This window comes from Entelurus aequoreus, linkage group LG22 (assembly GCF_033978785.1).
Source record: "Entelurus aequoreus isolate RoL-2023_Sb linkage group LG22, RoL_Eaeq_v1.1, whole genome shotgun sequence".
Classification (NCBI taxonomy): Eukaryota; Metazoa; Chordata; class Actinopteri; order Syngnathiformes; family Syngnathidae; genus Entelurus; species Entelurus aequoreus.
Window position 1 is genome coordinate 25,587,459 of NC_084752.1, and position 23,638 is coordinate 25,611,096.

Sequence of the window (23,638 nt, forward strand, 5' to 3'; positions counted from 1 at the left end):
CTAGCTCCATAGAACACGCCAATACAATTCAAACACATGATCAACACACACAATCACTCAGCCCAAAAGACCGTTCACCTAACCCAAGGTTCATAAAGCTTATATATTTTAAAAAAGTTACGTACATACGCAAAAAAAAGCCAAAGCTGCATACTCACAGTAGCACGTCTGCGTCTTTGTCATCCAAATCAAAGTAATCCTGGTAAGAGTCTGTGTTGTCCCAGTTCTCTACAGGCGTCTGTGTATCCAAATCAAAAGTCCTCCTGGTTAGAGTCTCTGTTATCCGAGTTCTTCCATCTTGACTGCATCTTTCGGGAATGTAAACAAAGAAGCGCCGGCTGTGTACTGTTGTGGCTGACTACGTTCGAAAAATACGTCCATTTCGCACCGACAACTTTCTTCTTTGCTTGCTTGGCTTCCTTCTCCATAATGCAATGAACATGATTGAAACAGATTCACGAACACAGATGTCCAGAATACTGTGGAATTATGAAATGAAAACAGAGCTTTTTCGTATCGACTTCAATGTGGAAGGCATACCCGTGTTCGCCGGGCTACGTCACGCGCATACGTCATCCTCAGAGGCGTTTCGAACCGGAAGTTTAGCGGCAAATTTAAAATGTCACTTTATAAGTTAACCCGGCCGTATTGGCATGTGTTATAATGTTAAGATTTCATCATTGATATATAAACTATCAGACTGCGTGGTCGGTAGTAGTGGCTTTCAGTAGGCCTTTAATGGCAGCTTGTCTAATAGCAGAAGTTTGGATTGTGGTGTTCCACAGGGAAGTTGCCTAGGACCTTTACTTTTTTCTATATTCACCAATGATTTACCTTGGGCTACCGGGCGTGCAAGATTGGTTCTTTATGCTGATGATGCAACCTTATATCATGCTGCACCATCATGCAGTGTACTTAATGTAGTATTGAGTGAGGAACTAAAAGCTGTGCATGACTGGACAGTATGTAACAGACTTGTCCTTAACACCTCAAAAACAAAAAGTATTATATTGGGGACTAGGCAAGGGTTATCTTGTGACCCAAAGTTGGATTTGAGGCTAGGTATTTCAACAGTTCAACAGGTCAGAAGTGCCAAGCTCCTTGGAGTGATGCTGGACTGCACTCTATCCTGGTCAAATCATATCAGTGATATAGTTACAAAGATGGGAAGGGCTGTTGGTATTTCCAGGAAATGTGCTGGTTTTGCTGATCCACCTCTTCTTTGTCAAATTGTTAAGAGTTTAGTCTTGTGTCATATTGACTATTGTTCTACAGTCTGGGCGTCTGCTGCAAGTGGTGAGATCAGTAAGCTCCAGATTGTCCAGAATAGGGCAGCAAGGCTGGTTCTTGGTTGTTCACTAAGACCCAATGTGAACCAAATGCATGCTTCTCTTTCCTGGCTAACAGTGCAGAACAGGTTGTTGGCTAATAATCTTATATTGTTCAAATCAGTAACCGGTAGTAAAACTCCTGCTTTTCTCATGGCCCAAATAGTTCACAGTAGCACTATACATAATCACAATACCAGGGCATCCAGTGAGGGGCATTTTGTACTCCCTCGTCCCAAGAGGAATGCTTTGCGGAAATCTTTTATTTATAGATCTTTATCGTTCTGGAATAACCTGCCTCGAATTCTCACCAGCATTGAAAGTAAACAGGTTTTTAAAAAGAGAGTAATATTTTATCTGAGTTTTTAAATTAGTTTGCTCATTGATGATTTGTTTGGTTTTATATGTTGTAGTTATATTTATATGGTAATTATTATTCTGTGACTGTAAATTGTTTGCTTGTTTTTTATTGATGCTTTTATTTTTTTCTGCATTGTGTAGTTATAATTTTATGCTTTTACTTGTAATTGTATTGAATTGTGGACCCCAGGAAGACTAGTGGGTTGTTGAGGCAACCAGCTAATGGGGATCCTTAATAAAAAATTAAAAAAAAATCAAAATTAACTGCCTAAGCATAGCAAAAATGCGACGTGGCTCAATACAGTCAGAAACCATGTTTTTAAACGTCCGAACAAAACAAAAACAAAACGAAAAGAGGCGAGTCTGCATCCCTCCGTCTCTACTGGAAGAAACTGGGGTCATGTGACCGCTGACGTCACCGGCGAAATGGCCGCCTCCTGTCAGTAAAACCAACACAAGGTCCAAACCCTCGATAAAAACGCGTGTTTTTGTCAACCGTCGCAAGAATCGCGTCCAAAAGGAGAATCCACCAGGTGTGTATTGACTTATGTTGTAACTAATTGGTGGTTATACTGCCGTAAAACGGAGCAGAAGTTCGACGGGGCGGCACAAAGCGGAGTGTTCGGGGAATGAACGACATCTTTGCTACCTCGACTCCCGCTTATTGTTTGTTGTGAAAGAACACACCGACCTTTGCACTTGTAGCCTGTAAATATAAACGCTGTTCAAAAATCCTCATGGCCTTCTACTCTTCGCTACCACACCCAATACCATTGTATCAGTGGCCTTTTGACGACCATTATGTTTACAAGCCAAACAGCTCAAATGCGTGTAAGTATAGGTGTGTATCAGTTGACAAGACATGGCTAATGAGAACCAGTGAGTCATCGGAAGCCTGTTTGTAAACATCCATCGCATGCAAAGTGCTTAGCCAATAGCGAAGCTCATCGATGACGAATGCGACGACGTGATTGGTCAATGTTTGGCTGCGATTCCGCATTGAACGGCGGTGATGGTTTTTCCTTTTAATCGGATAAGAAGTATGAGTGCATCAGGAAAGTATTCGCAGCGCCTACATTTCCCCCCCACATTTTCTTACGTTACAGCCGTATTACAAAATTGAATACATACATTTTTGTAGTCAGATTTTTACAGGCAAAACCCCATAATGGCAATGTGAAAAGTTATTATGGTAACACTTTAGTATGGGGAACACATTCACTTGAGATGTCGCTTTAAAATGTAATATCGAAAATGATCGGTATCGTTTTTTTATTATCAGTATCATTTATTTGTATTATTAGTATGTTTTTTTTATTAAATCAACATAAAAAACACAAGATACACTTACAATTAGTGCACCAACACAAAAAACCTCTCTCCCCCATTTACACTCATTCACACAAAAGGGTTGTTTCTTTCCGTTATTAATATTCTGGTTCCTACATTATATATCAATATATATCAGTACAGTCTGCAAGGGATACAGTCCGTAAGCACACATGATTGTACTGGTCCACTATAGTACTAAACTTTAACAGTTAATTTTACTCATTTTCATTAATTACTAGTTTCTATATAACTGTTTTAATATTGTTTTACTTTCTTCTTTATTCAAGAAAATGTTTTTAATTTATTTATCTTATTTTATATATATTTTTTTTAAAAAAGGACCTTATCTTCACCATACCTGGTTGTCCAAATTAGGCATAATAATGTGTTATTTCCACGACTGTATATATCGGTATCGGTTGATATCGGTATCGTTATTAAAGAGTTGGACAATATCGGAATATCGGATTTCGGGAAAAAGCCATTATCGGACATCCCTAATATTCACCTTTAATTAGTTGCTTGTTAACATGCAAATTAGTAACATATTGGCTCTTAATTAGTCATTATTAAGTACTTATTAATGCCTTATTCGGCATGGCCTTATTATACAACCAACCCTAACCCTGACTCTAACCCTAACCCTAACCCTCTAACTCAGGCCTGGGCAATTATTTTGACTCGGGGGCCACATTTAGAGGAAAAAAATGTGTCTGGGGCCGGTATATCTATTTTTAGGAACATTAATACAAAACCTCACAATAATGTCTGATTAAATGCTAAAAACATTATAACAGACCGCCTTAAAAAACATAATGGAATTTTAATTTTTTCTATGAACGATAAAACACTGAATATTGACAAAATATGAACGTCTCGCCCCCTTTCGATGGACATATTTTACAATCAAGTGAAACGCAACAAAAATGCAACTAAGAGTGAAATATGAACGCGAAGTGTACAAAATAAACCCACCGACAATCTGATACATCTGATATATCACTAAGCTTTAGAACTTTGTTGTGAAAATCTCCTTCCGCGTCTGTGGAAACACTTCCCGCCCACACTGCTTGGTGCCTCGTCTGAGCTGCTGTGACGTAGATTACCATAGCAACTAATTAGATGACCATAGTAACTAATTAGATTACCATAATAACTGGTACATCATCCCAAAGCGCAGATTCCAACCATTGAAAAACTTTGTATAGTTGAGGACTTACGGTCATTAGAAAACGTCACTGCACATCATAATGGCAGCTACACTTTCTATCTTAAAGATCTAAAAAAATGATTTGGGAATGTCCGGCGGGCCAGATTGAAAAGCTCAACGGGCCGCATGTGGCCCCCGGGCCTTAATTTGCCCAGGTCTGCTCTAACTAGAGATGTCCGATATTATCGGCCGATAAATGCTTTAAAATGTAGTATCGGTTTCAAAATTATCGGTATCGGTTTCAAAAGTAAAAAAAAAATTATAGCAATTTTTATTGACTTGCAAAAGGCTTTCGATACCATTGACCATCAGATTTTGGTAAATAAACTGGAAAACTATGGCATAAGGGGAGTGGCAGGGAAATGGCTGAAGAGCTACTTGAATGAGAGACAGCAGATTGTTCAGATCGACCAACATCAATCTACACTCATGAACATAACCTGTGGAGTCCCCCAGCGGTCGATACTAGGACCCACGCTATTTATAATGTATATCGACGAAATATGTAAAGTATCAACACTGCTGAAGTTCATCCTCCTTGCTGACGATACAACCATTACATGTGCATGTGACGACGTGAAGCAACTTCTGGCCTCTGAAACTGAGGAGATGATAAAGTTAAAAACTTGGTATAATACCGACAAATTGTCTCTGAATTTAAAGAAGACCAAAATCATGCTCTTTAGCCATCGCACAAGTAATATACCCATCAGGATTGTTATTGATGATACACCAATAAAATATGTTCAACAAAATTCATTCTTAGGAGTGGTAATGGATGAAAATATCTCATGGAAGCCTCATATAAGTTACCTAAGGACAAAAGTTGCTAAATGTGTTGGAATGATGAGGAGATCATGTCATTTATTGAACACCAATGCTCTGCTGTTATTGTATCAATCATTTCTTATGTCGTATTTAAATTATTGTGTTGAAGTCTGGGGAAATTGTTATAAATCCCATCTACAGCCTTTAGTCATTCTGCAGAAAAAGGCCATTAGGATTGTGTCCAATGTTCACTACAGATATCATTCAAATCCACTATTCATGGAGTTAAAGCAATTTAAACTGCACGATGTGATCAACTTTAAAACTGCTCAAATTATGTTTAGGGCATCCCAAAACTCTCTACCATCCAATATACAGAACCTATTCCAGGATAGAGATGCTCACCATAGTTACAGTCTAAGAGGAAACAACAAATTATATTTGCCTAAATTTAGAACAACTTTAAAATCAATGTGCGTGGAGTCAGTCTGTGGAACAACTTAGGGGACGAGTTAAAAACGTGTTCTAACATGATTCAATTTAAAACACTGTTTAAAAAAGAAGTACTAAAGAAGTACGAGGAGGAAAGAGAGTGATGCCCTTAGCACAGAGCGATGGGAGAGAGGTGTATGGTCAGAGAGTGTTTGGGCCTGTGTGTGTGTGTGTATGTGTGTGTTTTGTCTCGTCTTGTCTTGTCTCACAGTAACAGTGGTACTATTGTATTGTTAGTGTACAGGAGTTTTTCTGGTTTTTGTTTGTATAGTATTGTTCTTGTATTATATTGTTTATGTTAAATGTGGAATGAGTGAGAGGGGTTGGGATATTACAAGCATCTGCTTCATCCAACCCCTTTTCAAGCCTTGCATAAATGTCTCTGGCAAAATATATATATATATAAAAAAAAAATGTGTGTTGTACTGTGCAGGTTTGAAATAAATAATTCAATTAAATTCAATTCAATTCAGAATGTATGACTTTTTAAAACGCCGCTGTGTACACGGACGTAGGGGGAAGTACAGAGCGCCAATAAACCTTAAAGGCACTTCCTTTGCGTGCCCGCCCAATCACATAATATCTACGGCTTTTCACACACAGAAGTGAATGCAATGCATACTTGGTCAACAGCCATACAGGTCACACTGATGGTGTCCGTATAAACAACTTTAACACTGTTACAAATATGCGCCACACTGTGAACCCACACCAAACAAGAATGACAAACACATTTCGGGAGACCATCCGCACCGTAACACAACATAAACACAACAGAACAAATACCCAGAACCCCTTGCAGCACTAACTCTTCCGGGACGCTACAATATACACCCCCCGTAATATATATACATTGTCATTATGGGGTTTTGTCTGTAAAAATCTGACAACAAAAATGAATGTATTCGATTTTGGAATACAGCTGTAACGTAACAAAAGGTAGAAAAAAGTTAGGCGCTGTGAATACTTTCCTGATGTATTTTTTTTTAACTGTATTTATAACAAACATGGCAAACAGTCCCGCCCGCTTGGGAATAGATGTTCCTCCATGTGGCCCTTGAGATCAAATGAGTTTGACACTCCTGTTTTAAGCAAAAGCTGTGGATACGTGTGTACATGTGATATTTTAGTTGTTTTTTTAATTTTAATACATTTGTAAAATAACATAGTAATAACGGTAACACTTTAGTATGGGGAACATATTCTAAGTAGCAAAGATCAATATTTATTTATTGCAGAGCGGTACCGGTACCAAAATATTGGTATCGGGACAACACTAGACCCCAGTATTTGGACAAACATGCAATTATCAGAATGTCAGGAACTATTTTTTCAAATGTTTTACTTGAACATACGTTATTTATTTGCTCGGCATGTGGTAACATTTAAAACACAGGTGTCAAACCCAAATCGAGCTTGCCACAGGGTTTTATTTGGCCTGCGCAGTAATGTGCGTCAATAAAGTACTTCATTTTTCATGCTAAATGTAGTCGTTCTTTCAATTTTGACAGAAAAATGTTAACTTTATTATCTGATCACGCAACAAATATTATGTTAAAAAATATTCCAAACATTTTTGTTTGGTCAAATTAATAAGAAACACTTAAATATCTGCTCGTCAGTGTGTGTTATGATTTCAAAGCAAGTTATCCATCAATTTGTGCGTAAAAAAAATATACGGTAATAATCAAATGCACAGGCAATGTTGTAATAATATACAGTAATAGTCATATATATATATATATATATATATATATATATATATATATATATATATATATATATATATATATATATATTATATATGGCCCTCAATTAAATCAAGTTTGAAACTTTTGAACTGAAGTATCGTCACGCTGTATTTGAAGTGAAATTTGCCATCGAGCGGCATCTCCTCATGCATCTTTGCACTGACTTATGCAGTGACCTGATCACTGACCGTATAACAACCTGTGGTGCCTTTCAGGTAACCAGCCTCCGTTAAGGCAAAGGAGCATGTACGGTCAAAAGAAATTGCATGATTAATCTGTGTATACACGTGATTAATGCGATACATTTTTTGTGATTAATCACATGTTTTGAATCATTATTTTTGAAAAGCCCTGATACAAATACAACAGTAAAAGAAAAATGCAGAATAATACAGTTATACCCTCATTCACTTTTATTGTATCCAATTGTTAACTCAAAGTATATCACAAAATAACAAACAAAAAAAGGAAAAACTATGCCATTGAGCAGCTTGTGTCCAATAATTTACTACTAAATTAGTGAACAAAATAAAATAAACTATTTACTACATTGAGGCGATAAAATAACAATTTTGCTAAAAATCAAAATTACGATTAAATTGACCTCTTACTTCGATTTCAGTGAATATAAGTAAGTAAATACATTTTATTCATACAGCACTTCTCACAGAGAGAGCTCACAAATTGCTTCACATTGTTAAAATACAAATACAAATGTGCGATAATTCCACCCTCAACTCAGTTTTAAATATTTGTACGATTTAGAAACAATTGAATTAAATGAATATTTACGTTAGGAACTGAAAAAATCAGATTGAATAAAAAATCAAATCCTATGGCAATATTTACCATTACTATTAGGGGTGTAAAAATTGGTTTTAACATCGATTAGATTAGATTTGGAATTTGTGGTTGCTAATACGATTCAGGGATTACATTTTTCTTTTGGGACAATACGATCTAAAATGATTCAGTGAGTTGAAATCGATTGAGTAAATTTTTAGCAAAAAAAAAAAACAAGCATATTTTGGACACAGCTAATTACTATTAATTTTATTTTAATCATATTTCTATTACTATAACTATATTCATATTTTGTTTGTTTAAATATTGATTGCCCTTTATTATCTTTATAGTGTCTGCTGAGATAAATAAGTCCTTTGGACACATGTCATTGAAGACCCCTGATCTGTACTCTACAGTCTATACAAACTTTATCAGCTCTTATATTAGATCTTATCAGGAGTTGCAAAAGATCCCTAATAAAGTGTGTGGTTAGTGCATGTCATAGAACAACACACTCTTGTCACTGAGACTTTATAATTTAAATTTCCCTCCTATTGCCGAGTCAGCACATTACAAAGGGTAAAGATATAGGTGTGACCTTTGAGCTCCACGTTTATACTACCGTCAAATAGTTTCCACCAAATCAGTTCCTTTTCAGTCTTCCGAAGTATCTGTGGCCGCACAAATGTCTGGTAATTGCACTTTCGCTATACTTTACAAACATCCAGAGATGTGTTGTTTGGTTGCTGCATCTGCTAAGTGAAGAAATTGTCTTACATTAATGTATTTGTGTTTTCCCATTCAGACAGAAACATGTCTCCAAAGATCACAGGAGAGCTGCTCAGGCAGCTCCGCCAGGTGATGAAGAACTGTAAATACTTCTCTGAACCTCTCCAGGCGTACATTGTTCCCTCTGGTGATGCACACCAGGTAAATAATGTCTACCTCCTTTCTAGACACAATCACAAGCTGACAATACCACTGCTCGTCTGATTCTGCTCTGACCTTCCCAATTAATTGTTGTTGTTTGCACGCCGCCCCTAACCTTCTCCTTGTGCACATCACGATGTGATGTTATGGGACCAAGTGGTGTTTGCTTCAGCTGAACCATCCCATTTTGTATTCTCTCTGTCTTTAAGAGTGAATACATTGCACCGTGTGACTGCAGACGGGAATTTATGTGTGGATTCAACGGCTCAGCAGGTACATTTTCTTTATGTGGGCTTGCTTTTTAAAAGGACTTGTGGCCTATACTTAGAATGTATTTCATCACGGTGTCTGATCTATAATTGTTTGGTATTAAAATCATTTTCATCTACCGTATTTTTCGGACACCGGATTATAAGACACACTGCCAATGAGCGGGTCTATTTAGGTCTTTGTTCGTACAAAAGGCGCATTAAAGGGGTCATGTTATTATTTTCCTACAAACACTTCCTTGTGGTCTACATAACATGTAATGGTGGTTATTTGGTCAAAATGTTACATGGATTATGTATTACAGACCATCTTCAAGCCGCTTTCTGATCGTGTCTTTAGGATGCGCGGTTTTGTGGGTGGTCTTATTTACGTGGCTCCACCTCGACTGCGTCTTCTCCCCGTCATCTTTGTTGTACCGGTAGTTTTTAGCACTTCCTTAGCGAGTCTGCTGACGGGTATAAGTTAAAACTATATGCTACTTTATATTAGAAATGGCAACAGCGGAGAATGAATGCCCCACAACAAGAGGATAGAGAAAAAGAAGAAGCTTAGTGACTACGGCATGGGCGCGGACTACAATGGCGGATGCACGCTAATTTTTAGGACTTATGTATATCCCAAATACACATCAGCAGGTACCAATAGATAAGAAAAGTTGGTTTTGCATAATATTGCAAAAAACTCCACCAGATAATGTTTCCTAATAGGTGCCATTTTGGGGTCTTTATACACACACCATATTATTGCCTGTATGTTCTTATTTTTCATAAACTCAGGGAATAAATCCTTGGACACAGGAGGACTTTAAATATGATCAATGTATCACCCTTTAACTACTTGGTATTAGACTGATACCCATATTTGTAGTATGAGTATCCAAACAACAGAAAAATAAGTGATTATTACATTTGAACACAAGTGTAGATATAACATGTTGAAACAGAAAGTAACCAGATATTGACGGTAAATGAAGAAGTAGCTTGACAAAATAATACAATCAGAAATGACACACTATATCACTGCATAAATCAGCAGACAAATTAGGAGCCTTTTAACACGTTTGCTTACTAATAGAGAAATTGTCTAGTATGTTCACTGTTATTTAATGTCAAAATGGTTCTTTGATTGCAATAACAAACACATGTTTAATATATCATAACTGTTGAATCAAAGCCAATAATTACATTTTATGTGGTACCCTTTATTTTGAAAAGTATCGAAAGGTATCAAAATACATTTTGGTACTGGTACTAGTAGCAACATATTGGTATCGGGACAACCCTATATTACATGTACAATGTAATGTGCATATTATATTTAAAATTACACGCTTCATGCCTGCAGCCAAGATTGAAGCTCCTGTCTTTCAGTCGTGTGCATGGAACTTACACAACAACAATAGCTTTTATAGTAATAACATATAGACATAAAGAGCTGTGAGCAAAATTACATTTGTAAAATAATATTGGCAGTTTGTATCAATATCATAGAGTAAGATACTGTACATGTTATCTAAAACAGTTGTATCATGTTCTTCAGTATATCTGCCATAATGACAAAAAAAATACATACAGTCCCGTGGTCAAAAGAATACATACACTTGTAAAGAACATAATGTCATGGCTGTCTTGAGTTTCCAATAATTTCTAACAACTCTTATTTTTTTGTGATAGAGTGATTGGAGCACATACTTGTTGGTCACAAAAAACATTCATGAAGTTTGGTTCTTTTATTAATTTATTATGGGTCTACTGAAAATGTGACCAAATCTGCTGGGTCAAAAGTATACATACAGCAATGTTAATATTTGGTTACATGTCCCTTGGCAAGTTTCACTGAAATAAGGCACTTTGGGTAGCCATCCACAAGCTTCTGGCAAGCTTCAGGTTGAATTTTTGACCACTCCTCTTGACAAAATTGGTGCAGTTCAGCTAAATTTGTTGTTTTTCTGACATGGACTTGTTTCTTCAGCCTTGTCCACACGTTTAAGTCAGGACTTTGGGAAGGCCATTCCAAAACCTTAATTCTAGCCTGATTTAGCCATTCATTTACCATTTTTGACGTGTGTTTGGGGTCATTGTGCTGTTGGAACACCCAACTGCGCCCAAGATCCAACCTCCGGGCTGATGATTTTAGGTTGTCTTGAAGAATTTGGAGGTAATCCTCCTTTTTCATTGTCCCATTTACTCTCTGTAAAGCACCAGTTCCATTGGCAGCAAAACAGGCCCAGAGGATAATACTACCACCACCATGCTTGACGGTAGGAGTGGTGTTCGTGGGATTTAAGGCCTCACCTTTCTCCTCCAAACATATTGCTGGGTATTGTGGCCAAACAGCTCAATTTTTGTTTCATCTGACATCACATGGGCAAAGATAAGACCTTCTGGAGGAAAGTTCTGTGGTCCGATTTTGAGTAAGACGTGCACGTGTGTATGTGTGTGTTATGCTGTGTAGGTACGGCCATTGTGACGGAACAGTATGCTGCCATGTGGACCGATGGCCGTTACTTCCTTCAAGCCAGCCAGCAGATGGATAACAACTGGACTCTCATGAAAATGGGTACAACTTAGTGTATTTGCCAAATATACTAAATACTGATTGGACATTTTGTTTTCAGTCTGTACTTAACTTAAGATACAACTATACCAGTTGACAAAAAATAGTTTAAACCAAAGTCAGTTACAGTTAATGCCTGACTTACTCATTGTATTTTATTGTTGTACAGGGCTGAAGGAAACACCCTCTCAGGAGGACTGGCTGATTAGTGTCCTGCCAGAGAACTCCAAAGTGGGAGTCGACCCTTGGATCATTGCTGCAGGTATTTTGTGGTTTCAGTTTATATTTCAAAATACCCTGCTGGAAGAACGAAATGTGAATGCTTGGAACTCTAATACACATTTTATAATTCCTCAAAACCTTACATCATACAGCTCATAATGTTCAATAATTCATCCGCAGCCTGTCTCAATGTAGATACAGTACCAGTCAATTGTGCTATTTAATGAGAAGGTGCTTTTAAAATCTTGTACTTTTAAGCAATTTTGGTCAATAGCTGGACCAATAGAATATACAATACTTTCAGTTGTCATATGCAGAGCTGAATAAAAGTGTTTTCAATCTGTATTTGAACATTGCCAACGTTGAGGCCTGTCTCACATCTTCTGGAAGACTACTCCAGATTTCAGGAGCATACAACTGAAAAGTAGCCTCAACATGTCTTGTCCTGATTCTGGACACCAGCAGGAGACCACTTCCTGTGGTCTCCAGAGGCCGAGATGGTTCATATGGTTCACAAGGAGAACTGTTTAAAAAAATTGTTTCTGAGCAAAAGGAAGCCAGTGCAGTAACCTAAGGACTGGACTAATATGGTCATATTTCCTGGTTCTAGGTTATAGTTGTAACTTGAGCAGCAGTTAGAAAACCATTACAGTAGTCCAACCTGCTGGAGACAAAGGCATAGATTAGTCTTTCTAAGTCTGTTTTGGACATTATTCCTCTGATTTTGGCAACGTTTTCAGGTGGTAAAAACTGCTGATGTTATTGACTTAATTTTGGTGTTAAAGTTCAAGTCTGAGTCCTATATTACTTTTAGATTTCTAACCTGATTACTCTTGTTTCAGGGAGAGCGTCTCAATGTTACTAATAATAGATTATCTTTTCTCTTGTGGACCAAAGGCAGTGATTTTAGTTTTGTCTGAGTTTAACTGAAGAAAGTTATTTTGCATCCACTTACTGATCTGTTCCATGCAGCGACAATGTGAATCAACAGGATGAACATTAACTACTACTTTGGAGAAAAATAAGCATGTTGTTTTTTTCAGGAAGGGTATGCAATTTTCTGATTAATCACGATGTCCTGAGCCGTGGAGAACACCCCTTAGACAGCGAGGAGGCGTGCGGCCCCTGAGCCAGTCAGACTCTGTCATGTCATGTAATGCATGAGAAGTATTAATTTCCTGTTTACATTTAATAATAACAGCTTTTACAGTGAGGCACTAACATGGTAGGCAGTATTAGTATTAACAGGAGACGACGTGCTAACGTCTCCGCTGTTGCTATTGGTGGAGATTCACTTCAGGCTCGGAGGGGATCAAAAGAAGTTATCACATGCTGTGCGTGCTAATTTTTTGGGTAGCATTAACTTTCTTTGATGAAATATCCACTTAGCAACTATTGCAAGTTGTCCTATCGGCATCCTTTCTCGTTAATAACTCTCCAGTGTCCGTGTCATCTCTGCGCCGTGCGTGGTGGAGTCATGCGGGCCCACATGCGGGCAATCATTAACAAAACTGACAAATGATACCCAGGACTCAACACCGGAAGCCAGTTCTACATAGGTGTGAATGTGAGTGTGAAAGGTTGTTTGTTTATATGTGCCCTGTGTTAGGCTAGCAACCAGTCCAGACCCAGGGTGTGACCAGCCTCTCGCCCAAAGTCTGCTGGGATAGGCCCCAGTTTACACCCTAATGAGGATATAAAATGCATGTATAAAAAAAAAAAAAAATTATTCACGATTTAAAGCAGTATGCCGAGCCAAGATCTATTGTGTTTCTTATCACTCTGCCCCTCCATGTTCAAACTGCTCCCACAGTGGAGTGTTTTAAGTCTCGTCTTAAGACCCACTTTTATGCTTTGGCTTTTAACACTACGTGAGTTGTGTGGTCTTCTGTCCTCTGTTGTCCTGTGTGGTTAGGGTTAGGGTTATACATTTTGATGTCTATTTTACTGTTTTAATTGGTTTTACCCTTTAAAATAGTTTTTAATCATATTTATTTTTTATGTTGTCTCTGTATTGGTTTTCTATTCATTTATTCTTTGTTTTTATTCAGTCATTGGTGTAGCATAATATTGTTTTTAATATTATTTTTAATATTGTTTTTAATATTGTTTTTAACATGGCTGTGCAGCACTTTGGAAACATTCTTGTTTTGTAAATGTGCTATATAAATAAAGTGGATTGGATTGGATTATCAACGAAAAGTATTATTTTATTTCGCTGTTTCTTATAGTAAATCTTGCCTGTGTTTCATGTCAGACCAGTGGAAAACCATGTCCAAGGCGCTGAACAGTGCAGGACACTCTCTGGTAGCTGTGCAGGACAACCTCATCGATGCGGTGTGGACTGACCGCCCTCAAAGACCCAGCACACATCTCCGTACTTTGGGATTGGACTACACGGGTCAGTAAAACGTTGTCATTGTTATTGTTTGTAAATAAACATTTTACTCTTACTTTGCCAAATATATTTTCCTAAATAAATTAGCACTTTTTTTATGTTGTCTATCACTCACAATCGTTATGTGAGACAAGCACATATGAGTTTTCTTTTTGTATTCATTCTAACTTGTAAATAAATGCTAGCAAGAGTCAGCTAACAATGGAGGTAAGGGGAATGGCTGTATACAGCCTATAACTTTAAATCACTCTAAAAACATCCAAAAACCTCCATCAACGTTTTATTTTCTTGCTGTAAATATATATGTAATGTAGTAATAGGCACATTCATAACATAACATTTACATATATTGCTCATTTTAAGCATATGAAAGCGCATTCATTTCACAGACGCTTCACAATGTTCACTATTGCCTTCAACAACAACAACACTACTAATCATGACAGACTTCATGAAAGCCAACTTTGGGACAAATGATGGTCCAGAACCTTATTTTTTTAGCCTTATTACAAACCCCGTTTCCATATGAGTTGGGAAATTGTGTTAGATGTAAATATAAACGGAATACAATGATTTGCAAATCATTTTCAACCCATATTCAGTTGAATATGCTACAAAGACAACATATTTGATGTTCAAACTGATACTTTTTTTTTTTTGCAAATCATCATTTCATTAACTTTAGAATTTGATGCCAGCAACACGTGACAAAGAAGTTGGGAAAGGTGGCAATAAATACTGATAAAGTTGAGGAATGCTCATCAAACACTTATTTGGAACATCCCACAGGTGAACAGGCAAATTGGGAACAGGTGGGTGCCATGATTGGGTATAAAAGTAGATTCCATGAAATGCTCAGTCATTCACAAACAAGGATGGGGCGAGGGTCACCACTTTGTCAACAAATGCGTGAGCAAATTGTTGAACAGTTTAAGAAAAACCTTTCTCAACAAGCTATTGCAAGGAATTTAGGGATTTCACCATCTACGGTCCGTAATATCATCAAAGGGTTCAGATAATCTGGAGAAATCACTGCACGTAAGCAGCTAAGCCCGTGACCTTCGATCCCTCAGGCTGTACTGCATCAAAAAGCGACATCAGTGTGTAAAGGATATCACCACTTGGGCTCAGGAACACTTCAGAAACCCACTGTCAGTAACTACAGTTGGTCGCTACATCTGTAAGTGCAAGTTAAAACTCTCCTATGCTAAGCGAAAACCGTGTATCAACAACACCCAGAAACGCCGTCGGCTTCGCTGGGCCTGAGCTCATCTAAGATGGACTGATACAAAGTGGAAAAGTGTTCTGTGGTCTGACGAGTCCACATTTCAAATTGTTTTTGGAAACTGTGGACGTTGTGTCCTCCGGACCAAAGAGGAAAAGAACCATCCGGATTGTTATAGGCGCAAAGTTGAAAAGCCAGCATCTGTGATGGTATGGAGGTGTATTAGTGCCCAAGACATGGGTAACTTACACATCTGTGAAGGCGCCATTAATGCTGAAAGGTACATACAGGTTTTGGAGCAACATATGTTGCCATCCAAGCAACGTTACCATGGACGCCCCTGCTTATTTCAGCAAGACAATGCCAAGCCACGTGTTACATCAACGTGGCTTCATAGTAAAAGAGTGCGGGTACTAGACTGGCCTGCCTGTAGTCCAGACCTGTCTCCCATTGAAAATGTGTGGTGCATTATGAAGCCTAAAATACCACAACGGAGACCCCCGGACTGTTGAACAACTTAAGCTGTACATCAAGCAAGAATGGGAAAGAATTCCACCTGAGAAGCTTAAAAAATGTGTCTCCTCAGTTCCCAAACGTTTACTGAGTGTTGTTGAAAGGAAAGGCCATGTAACACAGTGGTGAACATGCCCTTTCCCAACTACTTTGGCACGTGTTGCAGCCATGAAATTGTAAGTTAATTATTATTTGCAAAAAAAAAATTAAAGTTTATGAGTTTGAACAACAAATATCTTGTCTTTGTAGTGCATTCAATTGAATATGGGTTGAAAAGGATTTGCAAATCATTGTATTCCGTTTATATTTACATCCAACACAATTTCCCAACTCATATGGAAACGGGGTTTGTATAAGGAAGATGATCTACAAGTTTTAGAAGCTGAGCGATAAGCAGGTCCAGCAAGTAGCATATTGCTAAGTGATAAACAAGAAATACAAACTTAGAACATAATAAAACAATCACTTACTATAAAATGTCTGCTCTCACAGGGATACCGACAGATGGGATGTTCATATCTGCCAGTTTAGATAAAGAAATAATCATAATCCACCAAAGGTTAAACAAGCGTTTTCTTTGTTTCTTTCTCGCCATCTCCGGGTCTAAGTTGAATGTCAAAGTTTTCCAACTTCTCGGTTTATGGCCACAACCTTCTGCTATACAACTGAGAGGCATGATTTATAATCTAAAATGAACTTTTACCAAATCAGAGGCGATGCAGCAGCTCACTGGCTCAGTTGTTAATAGCTGCATAAACTAGTTACCTCTGTGTGATCAAAGCGCCGCTAAAAATAGTTCCTTATAACAACAATATTGCTATCGGTTAATATTCAAGTCACAACATGTAAATTGAGTATTGTTGTGTTTTTTTTTAAAAATGTTTTTAGAGGGCTTTATGAGTGCAATAGATGACTCCCATTAGCTTCATTGTAAGCCACCTTGTACTCGCTATACATTACAAAATAGAATGCATAAAAAAAATACATATGTGTTCATGTCAGTGTTAATTTCGACAACAGTTTTTAATTTAGTTTTAGTCAGTCTTTTAACGAAACTGTATTTTACTTTTGGTCATATTTTAGTCAACTAAAATAATTTAGTTTTAGTGTAGTTTATTTAGTCGATTAAATTCCTCAATATTTTAGTCGACTAAAATGACAGTAGAGTTTGTCGACTGAAATATAAATGATAGGGGATAACACATATTTGAAGTTGTCTTTATACCACTTCTATTAGGGATATTATTACTGTGCAATGTAATAAATTTAGATGCATTTCAATAAATCTGAATATGGTGCATCACATTATTTTAGAATAAATTCAGAGTAAGGGACTAATTAAAGCCTCAGAACTTTTTGCGCAGGTAAAAAGGTATTTAATGACTCAAATAATCAAACGACTAATGCGCTAGCAAGGGCACCAAAGTATAGGGCAGGCTATGCAAAACGAAACTAAACTGATCAGGGTATAAACAAAACAGAATGCTGGAGAACAGTGAAAATGTGCAGCAGGAGGAGCTTCCACAATGTATCAACATACATGACAAAGTCCCGACCATGGCTTGCAGCAAAGGTTTAACTTATAGCCGTAATTACAAAATATAAACAGCTGCAAGGCGAACACCCTCAGAGGCGGGAGCGAAGCTCCTTGCAGGAACACACAAACAAAACAGGAAAAACGACCAAAATAAGAGTGCTAAACCAGAACTAAAACATTAAATACAGGAAAACGCCAACAAACTTAATACAAGGCATGATTTGATGTGACAGATGATGACAGTATTTATTTAAAAGGAAATAATGGAAATGGAACATAAACATGAAAGTGCAAGTATTTGATGCTCCAATCGTAACATTAAAAATATAATGACAACTGCTATAATACATCCATCCATCCATTTTCTACCGTTTGTCCCTTCTGGGGTGGCGGGTGGTGCTATTACAGTGGTACATTATTTATTTAAGTTGTTTACATGAATTGTTGGCATTTTGGAGTGCATAACTTACATAAATCATATTTTAGCTATTACGTTCAATAACATTGTAACTATTTTCTTAAACTTCATTACAATGTAATGTGTATATTCTTTCATATAGGTCTACTATTTGTTTAGACAATTATGACCAAACAAACATATCACTGCTTTATAGTTTGTTAAAAAAAAGAACACTCTCAACGCCAGTGTATCAATCAATCAATGTTTATTTATATAGCCCTAAATCACAAGTGTCTCAAAGGGTTGCTGTGTGTGCATGAAAATATGTGTGCATGCTATTGGTCATATGAAGAAATAAACTATTTTTATTCTATATTGTCCATAACTGCACTGAGTGTGCACAATTCGCATCTTGGCCACTGTCCTGTTTAAATACAGCAACCAGTGTTATACATCTAGAAGGTACAGTATACTGTATGTATCTCACATATCTGTCTTTATTTGTGTGTTAGCTTGAAAAATAACAAATCTGGTCTTTTGGGTTGCCAAGTTGTGCAATTAATAGCTGAACAGTGTGCCGAGGACATCAATTAAAGTGAACTGTACAGGTGTCTTGCTTATTAAATTGCCGGGTAAACTCGGCCCAGCTCGCCACATTATGGCCCACTACAAAAATAGTTGTTTTTTTAAGTATTTATTTACGTACATGTGGTAAAGTAAGCATTTTTTTCTCCTGCTCTGCCATTTTTTAACAGTAACAGTAGTTCAGTACAGTATGAGTCATTTCGAAATATTAGCTTTGGCCTACTTACTATTGCGAAGATGTGACAATGGTTAATTTGCAAATGGCGCTTTAAGTCGGTTGTATTTTTGTTGGAGAAAACGGAGCCACAGGGTTTACAAATGGTTTTGTTATCTACCCTGGAAAAAGTAGAATGCATTTCTTCTCACGTCCCGCCCAAATAATACTGGTGGTAGTCAAGCTAGCTCTGTTTTCAACAGGTACTAGGCTCCATTCAGCCGTTCTATACTTGCGTTCTTTTTGGCTATATGAACCGTCACGGAAATAATAAACTGTTAACTAAAGTTCCTTGAGAGGTTGTCAAAAAGGGCGAAAAAGTGCAAGATTTGTGGAAACGGTGTCGAGAAAAGCATGCAACTCACACTCTAGTCCAGGGGTGTCAAACGTACGGCCCGAAAGCCGGATCAGGCCCGCGAACGAGTTTTATCCGGCCCGTGGGATGAGTTTGCTAAGTATAAAAATTAGCCTGAAATTTTTGAATGAAAGAAACAGCTGTTCTAAATGTGTCCACTGGATGTCACAATAGCAATTCTTTGTATCTTTGTAGATGATGCTACATATGTACAAAATAAACCACATGATGTTAGTACGTCGGTCGAGGAAAATTATCAAACTACATTAATAACATACTGTAATTTGATTTTGATATACTTTTTTTATCTTGATAGATTGAAAATTAACACCAATGGAACGGGACATGCGGTAGAAAATGGATGGATGGATGGATGAGTTGACTGATGAACATTATCACATAATTTATTCCGAAAATATAAATAACGACTAATAAAGATAGAATACTATTAACTCCAACATGTGAGTGTAAAAAACAACAACAACAACATTATGATTTGTACATTTTCAGAATGTGCTTGTTCTATTTTTAAACAAAGAAAACAATCTTAAGTTGTCTTTATTTTTAAGTTATCGTGCCATGATTTTACCAGTCCGGCCCACTTGGGAATAGATTTTTCTCAATGTGGCCCCCGATCTAAAATGAGTTTGACACCCCTGCTCTAGTCTAAGAGAGCAGAGTCGAAGAATGCATGAGTTTTCAGTGATCTTTTCGTTAAAGGTTTGTTTGATATACTTTTAACGGTTATTATTTACCATTTAAATATTATCTTGATATTATTTGTATATCTTAAACACGTGGTTGCTACGAATGTTTCGAAAAGCACCAACTTGGCGAGTCTAAATAAAAGAAAGCAAATGCCAACAAAACCTAAAATAGTTAAGCTTTTACCAAAGGCAGCAATCATAAATGAAGCTTTCAGCAATGTTGTCATCTATAGTTTTATTTTGATAAAGGTGGGAAAAACATGCTACTCGTAACCAGCACGTACAACAACATTAAACATAAGTAGAAGCGAAGTTAAATCATAAAATTCAACCTTACCAGAGTACAAACGATGCATATTTATCCAATATAGTCTTAATAGCAAATTCCTTGACCCAGTTACACACACAGAAGTTGTAGAGATCCATGCTTTTCAAAGTTTCCATCTGTTTTGTTGTTTAGAATGGTGTCTGTAGCACAATAGTTCAATATGTCAGGGAACGCGACCGACGTAATCCTTGATACCACTCAACAAATCTTTTTCTGATAAAGTATAGGGATCAATACTATTGCATAGTTAGATTTTATTGCTTGTATCTGCATTTAACAGGAAGATTTAAGCCTATTTTGTACTCAGAATGTTCGCGTGGTGCTTGCTGTACAACAACCATCTTAACTTGGTCGACGACCACTGGTTTTCACTTCCAAGAAGAAGTCACATACTGTACCAGCAATTGTCTTGATTTCTTGCGTTGAGTCTTGTTTAAAATAAAGGTTTTGTTTCTGTGAAACATGATACATGTCAAGTGAATTCTTAAAAAACGAAAGCACTGAGGTTTTGATGATATCTTTTGTTTAGGTATGTCGTGGCAGGATAAAATCGCAGCTCTGCGAGCCAAGATGACTGAAAGGAAAATCACCTGGTTCGTTGCCACAGCGCTGGACGAGATAGCATGTGGGTGACAATGGATGACCTGAATTATTTTTTCTATGCTAACACAGTGATATATTTGCAAACATGTAAATGTACATCAGATGTTTAGAAATTAAGTGTTTTGTCAGATGTTTTTAATCATCTCTCAATCATTTTCATTTCACATCTTTAGATATTTTGGACTTTTAAATCACGAGTTCAAGTTTATAGATGCAACAACACGCCACAGTTGCTGTCTTGAGAAAGTCGGTACAGTAGGATTCCAAAGGTGGAGCACAGTTGAATAAAAATGAAAATTATCATTGCCATGCTCAAACTGCTGCCATCATAGATATTTTAGTTAACATTCCTTTCATGCAAGTGTCCAAATTCCATGCCTGTACCACATGGTGTAGATAACATTTCTAAGTAGACAAACCGTGTGATTAAAACTTGTCTGCTTTATCACAAATCATTACAGCAGTTTCACATCGGTTACATAAGTTAGCTATGATACCTGATCACGATCCAAGGACCCTGGGATGCACGGGTGTCCCACTACATGTCTGTTTGAGCACCTTGTTGACCGTGCCTGTAGAGCTCTTGGTTCTGATTGTTTATGTTAATTACAGCCATTCTGATTGTCATCAGCTTGCAATTAGACATTCACTTTGATTCCAATTGCTCAGGCATCTGCGGAGGGTAGAAAACCCAACCTTTACTGTCATGAAGTTGTCTTCTGTTTATACAGAAAATATTTACACGCTTTTTGGAATTGCAGTGATTTTAAAATTTTAAATTTGTTGCGTTTTTTTTAATCTTCAGGGCTGTTCAACCTCCGTGGTGCAGATATTGAGTACAACCCTGTCTTTTTCGCGTATACGATTGTGGGGATCAGCACAGTAAGGTAAAGAAATACACAACACCAATGTAATCCATGTATACAGTATTTATTTATACATGAGCTATAATATATACGTTAGGTCAGGAAAAAACAGAGGCTTTATCATCCCTACAAGCCTGTTTCACAGGTTTCCCTGCTCGTCAGGGGATTTTATGAGCTATATCAGTGGTTCTCAAATGGGGGTACGCGTACCCCTGGGGGTACTTGAAGGTATGCCAAGGGGTACGTGAGATTTTTTTAAAATATTCTAAAAATAGCAACAATTCAAAAATCCTTTATAAATATATTTATTGAATAATACTTCAACAAAATAAATGTTTAGAATTAAGTTCATGAATCCAGATGGATCTCTATTACAATCCCCAAAGAGGGCACTTTAAGTTGATGATTACTTCTATGTGTAGAAATCTTTATTTATAATTGAATCACTTGTTTATTTTTCAACAAGTTTTTAGTTATTTTTATATCTTTTTTACCAAATAGTTCAAGAAAGACCACTACAAATGAGCAATAGTTTGCACTGTTATACAATTTAATAAATCAGAAACTGATTACATAGTGCTGTATTTTACTTCTTTATCTCTTTTTTTCAACCAAAAATGCTTTGCTCTGATTAGGGGGTACTGGAATTAAAAAAATGTTCACAGGGGGTACATCACTGAAAAAAGGTTGAGAACCACTGAGCTATATTATACATTCTTAAAGCTAAAAACTGATATATGGTTACATACAGTAGTTACCCCCTGTCTACAGGACACATTCATACAGTAGATTTTATCATGCCCGTCCTTGATATAATCTGGGCTGCGTGGCTCAGATGGTAGAGCCAGTGTCCAGAGACGTGAGGGTTCTTGCTACGAATCCAGCTTCCGCCATCCTACCCGCTATTGTTGTGTCTTTGAGCAAGACACTTCACCCACCTTGCTCCCAGTGCCTCCCACACTGGTGTATTAATGTGAATGAACGTTTGGTGGTGGTCGGAGAGGCCCTTGGTCAGTCTACCCCAGGGCAGCTGTGGCTATGTTATAGCTTACCACCAACACAGTGTGGATGTGGAGTGAATCAATGATGGGTTTCAATGTAAACCGCTCTGGGTGTCTATCTAAAATCTAACTCATTATAAATTGATTAATTTAATACTTAAGGTTGGGCCAAAAGGACATTTTTGTTAAAGGGGAACGGCACTTTATTTTTAATTTTGCCTATCATTCACAGTCCTTACGAGAGACAAGAACACATGTAATTTATATATTTTTTTGCATTCTAATTTGTAATAATCGCCCGTTCAAGGGGTAATCAGTAGTAAATTGATTTAGCATCTAAATCCCTATAATATGCATCCAAAAACCGCCAACAATACTCTATTTGCATCTCGTGGCCTGCATATTAAATCATGCATCTCACCTGGATAGTAGAAGGATGTGGCCATAAACCAAGAAGTTGGTTATCTGTAACATCAAACTTCGACCTGGAGATGGCGAGAAAGACACACAAAGACGCAGTAATTTTTTGTTAACCCTTTGTGTGGATTGTGGTTCATTCTTCATCTAAACGGCAAGATATGAAAATCTCCTAGTGAGAGCAGACATTCTACTGTAAGTGATTGTTTTATTATGTTTATTGTCTACCATGAAGTCTGTCATGATTAGTAATGTTGTTGTTGAAGGAAATAATGAATGATGTAATGCGTCTGTGAAATTAACGTGTTGCAGTATCCTTTAAATGAGCAAAATAAATAAATATTACATGTTATTATAAATGTGCCTGTTACTACATTACATATATACTTACAGTGTTTATATATAACCTTGATAGAGCGACTCTCATTACCTCCATTGTTAGCTGACTTTTATTTAAACTTATTTACGAGTTGTAATGCATGAG

General features: G+C 37.2%; 1 protein-coding gene across 2 annotated transcripts in view; it reads left to right on the plus strand.

Annotated features, from left to right (window-relative positions):
- Window positions 1-2,096: 2,096 nt before the first annotated feature.
- The window catches only part of LOC133639311 (xaa-Pro aminopeptidase 1-like), a 32,458-nt gene continuing 10,916 nt past the window's right edge, over window positions 2,097-23,638 (plus strand). The window contains exons 1-8 of one of the 2 annotated variants that reach the window (XM_062032539.1): window positions 2,097-2,221; window positions 8,833-8,957; window positions 9,167-9,230; window positions 11,682-11,786; window positions 11,953-12,045; window positions 14,263-14,406; window positions 20,797-20,892; window positions 21,676-21,757. In XM_062032539.1, the coding sequence (XP_061888523.1) occupies window positions 8,841-8,957; window positions 9,167-9,230; window positions 11,682-11,786; window positions 11,953-12,045; window positions 14,263-14,406; window positions 20,797-20,892; window positions 21,676-21,757 (701 nt within the window). In that variant the 5' untranslated portion in view covers window positions 2,097-2,221; window positions 8,833-8,840. Of the gene's footprint in view, window positions 2,222-8,832; window positions 8,958-9,166; window positions 9,231-11,429; window positions 11,488-11,681; window positions 11,787-11,952; window positions 12,046-14,262; window positions 14,407-20,796; window positions 20,893-21,675; window positions 21,758-23,638 lie in introns of those variants that run through there. The other variant, XM_062032541.1, reaches the window with a different exon arrangement.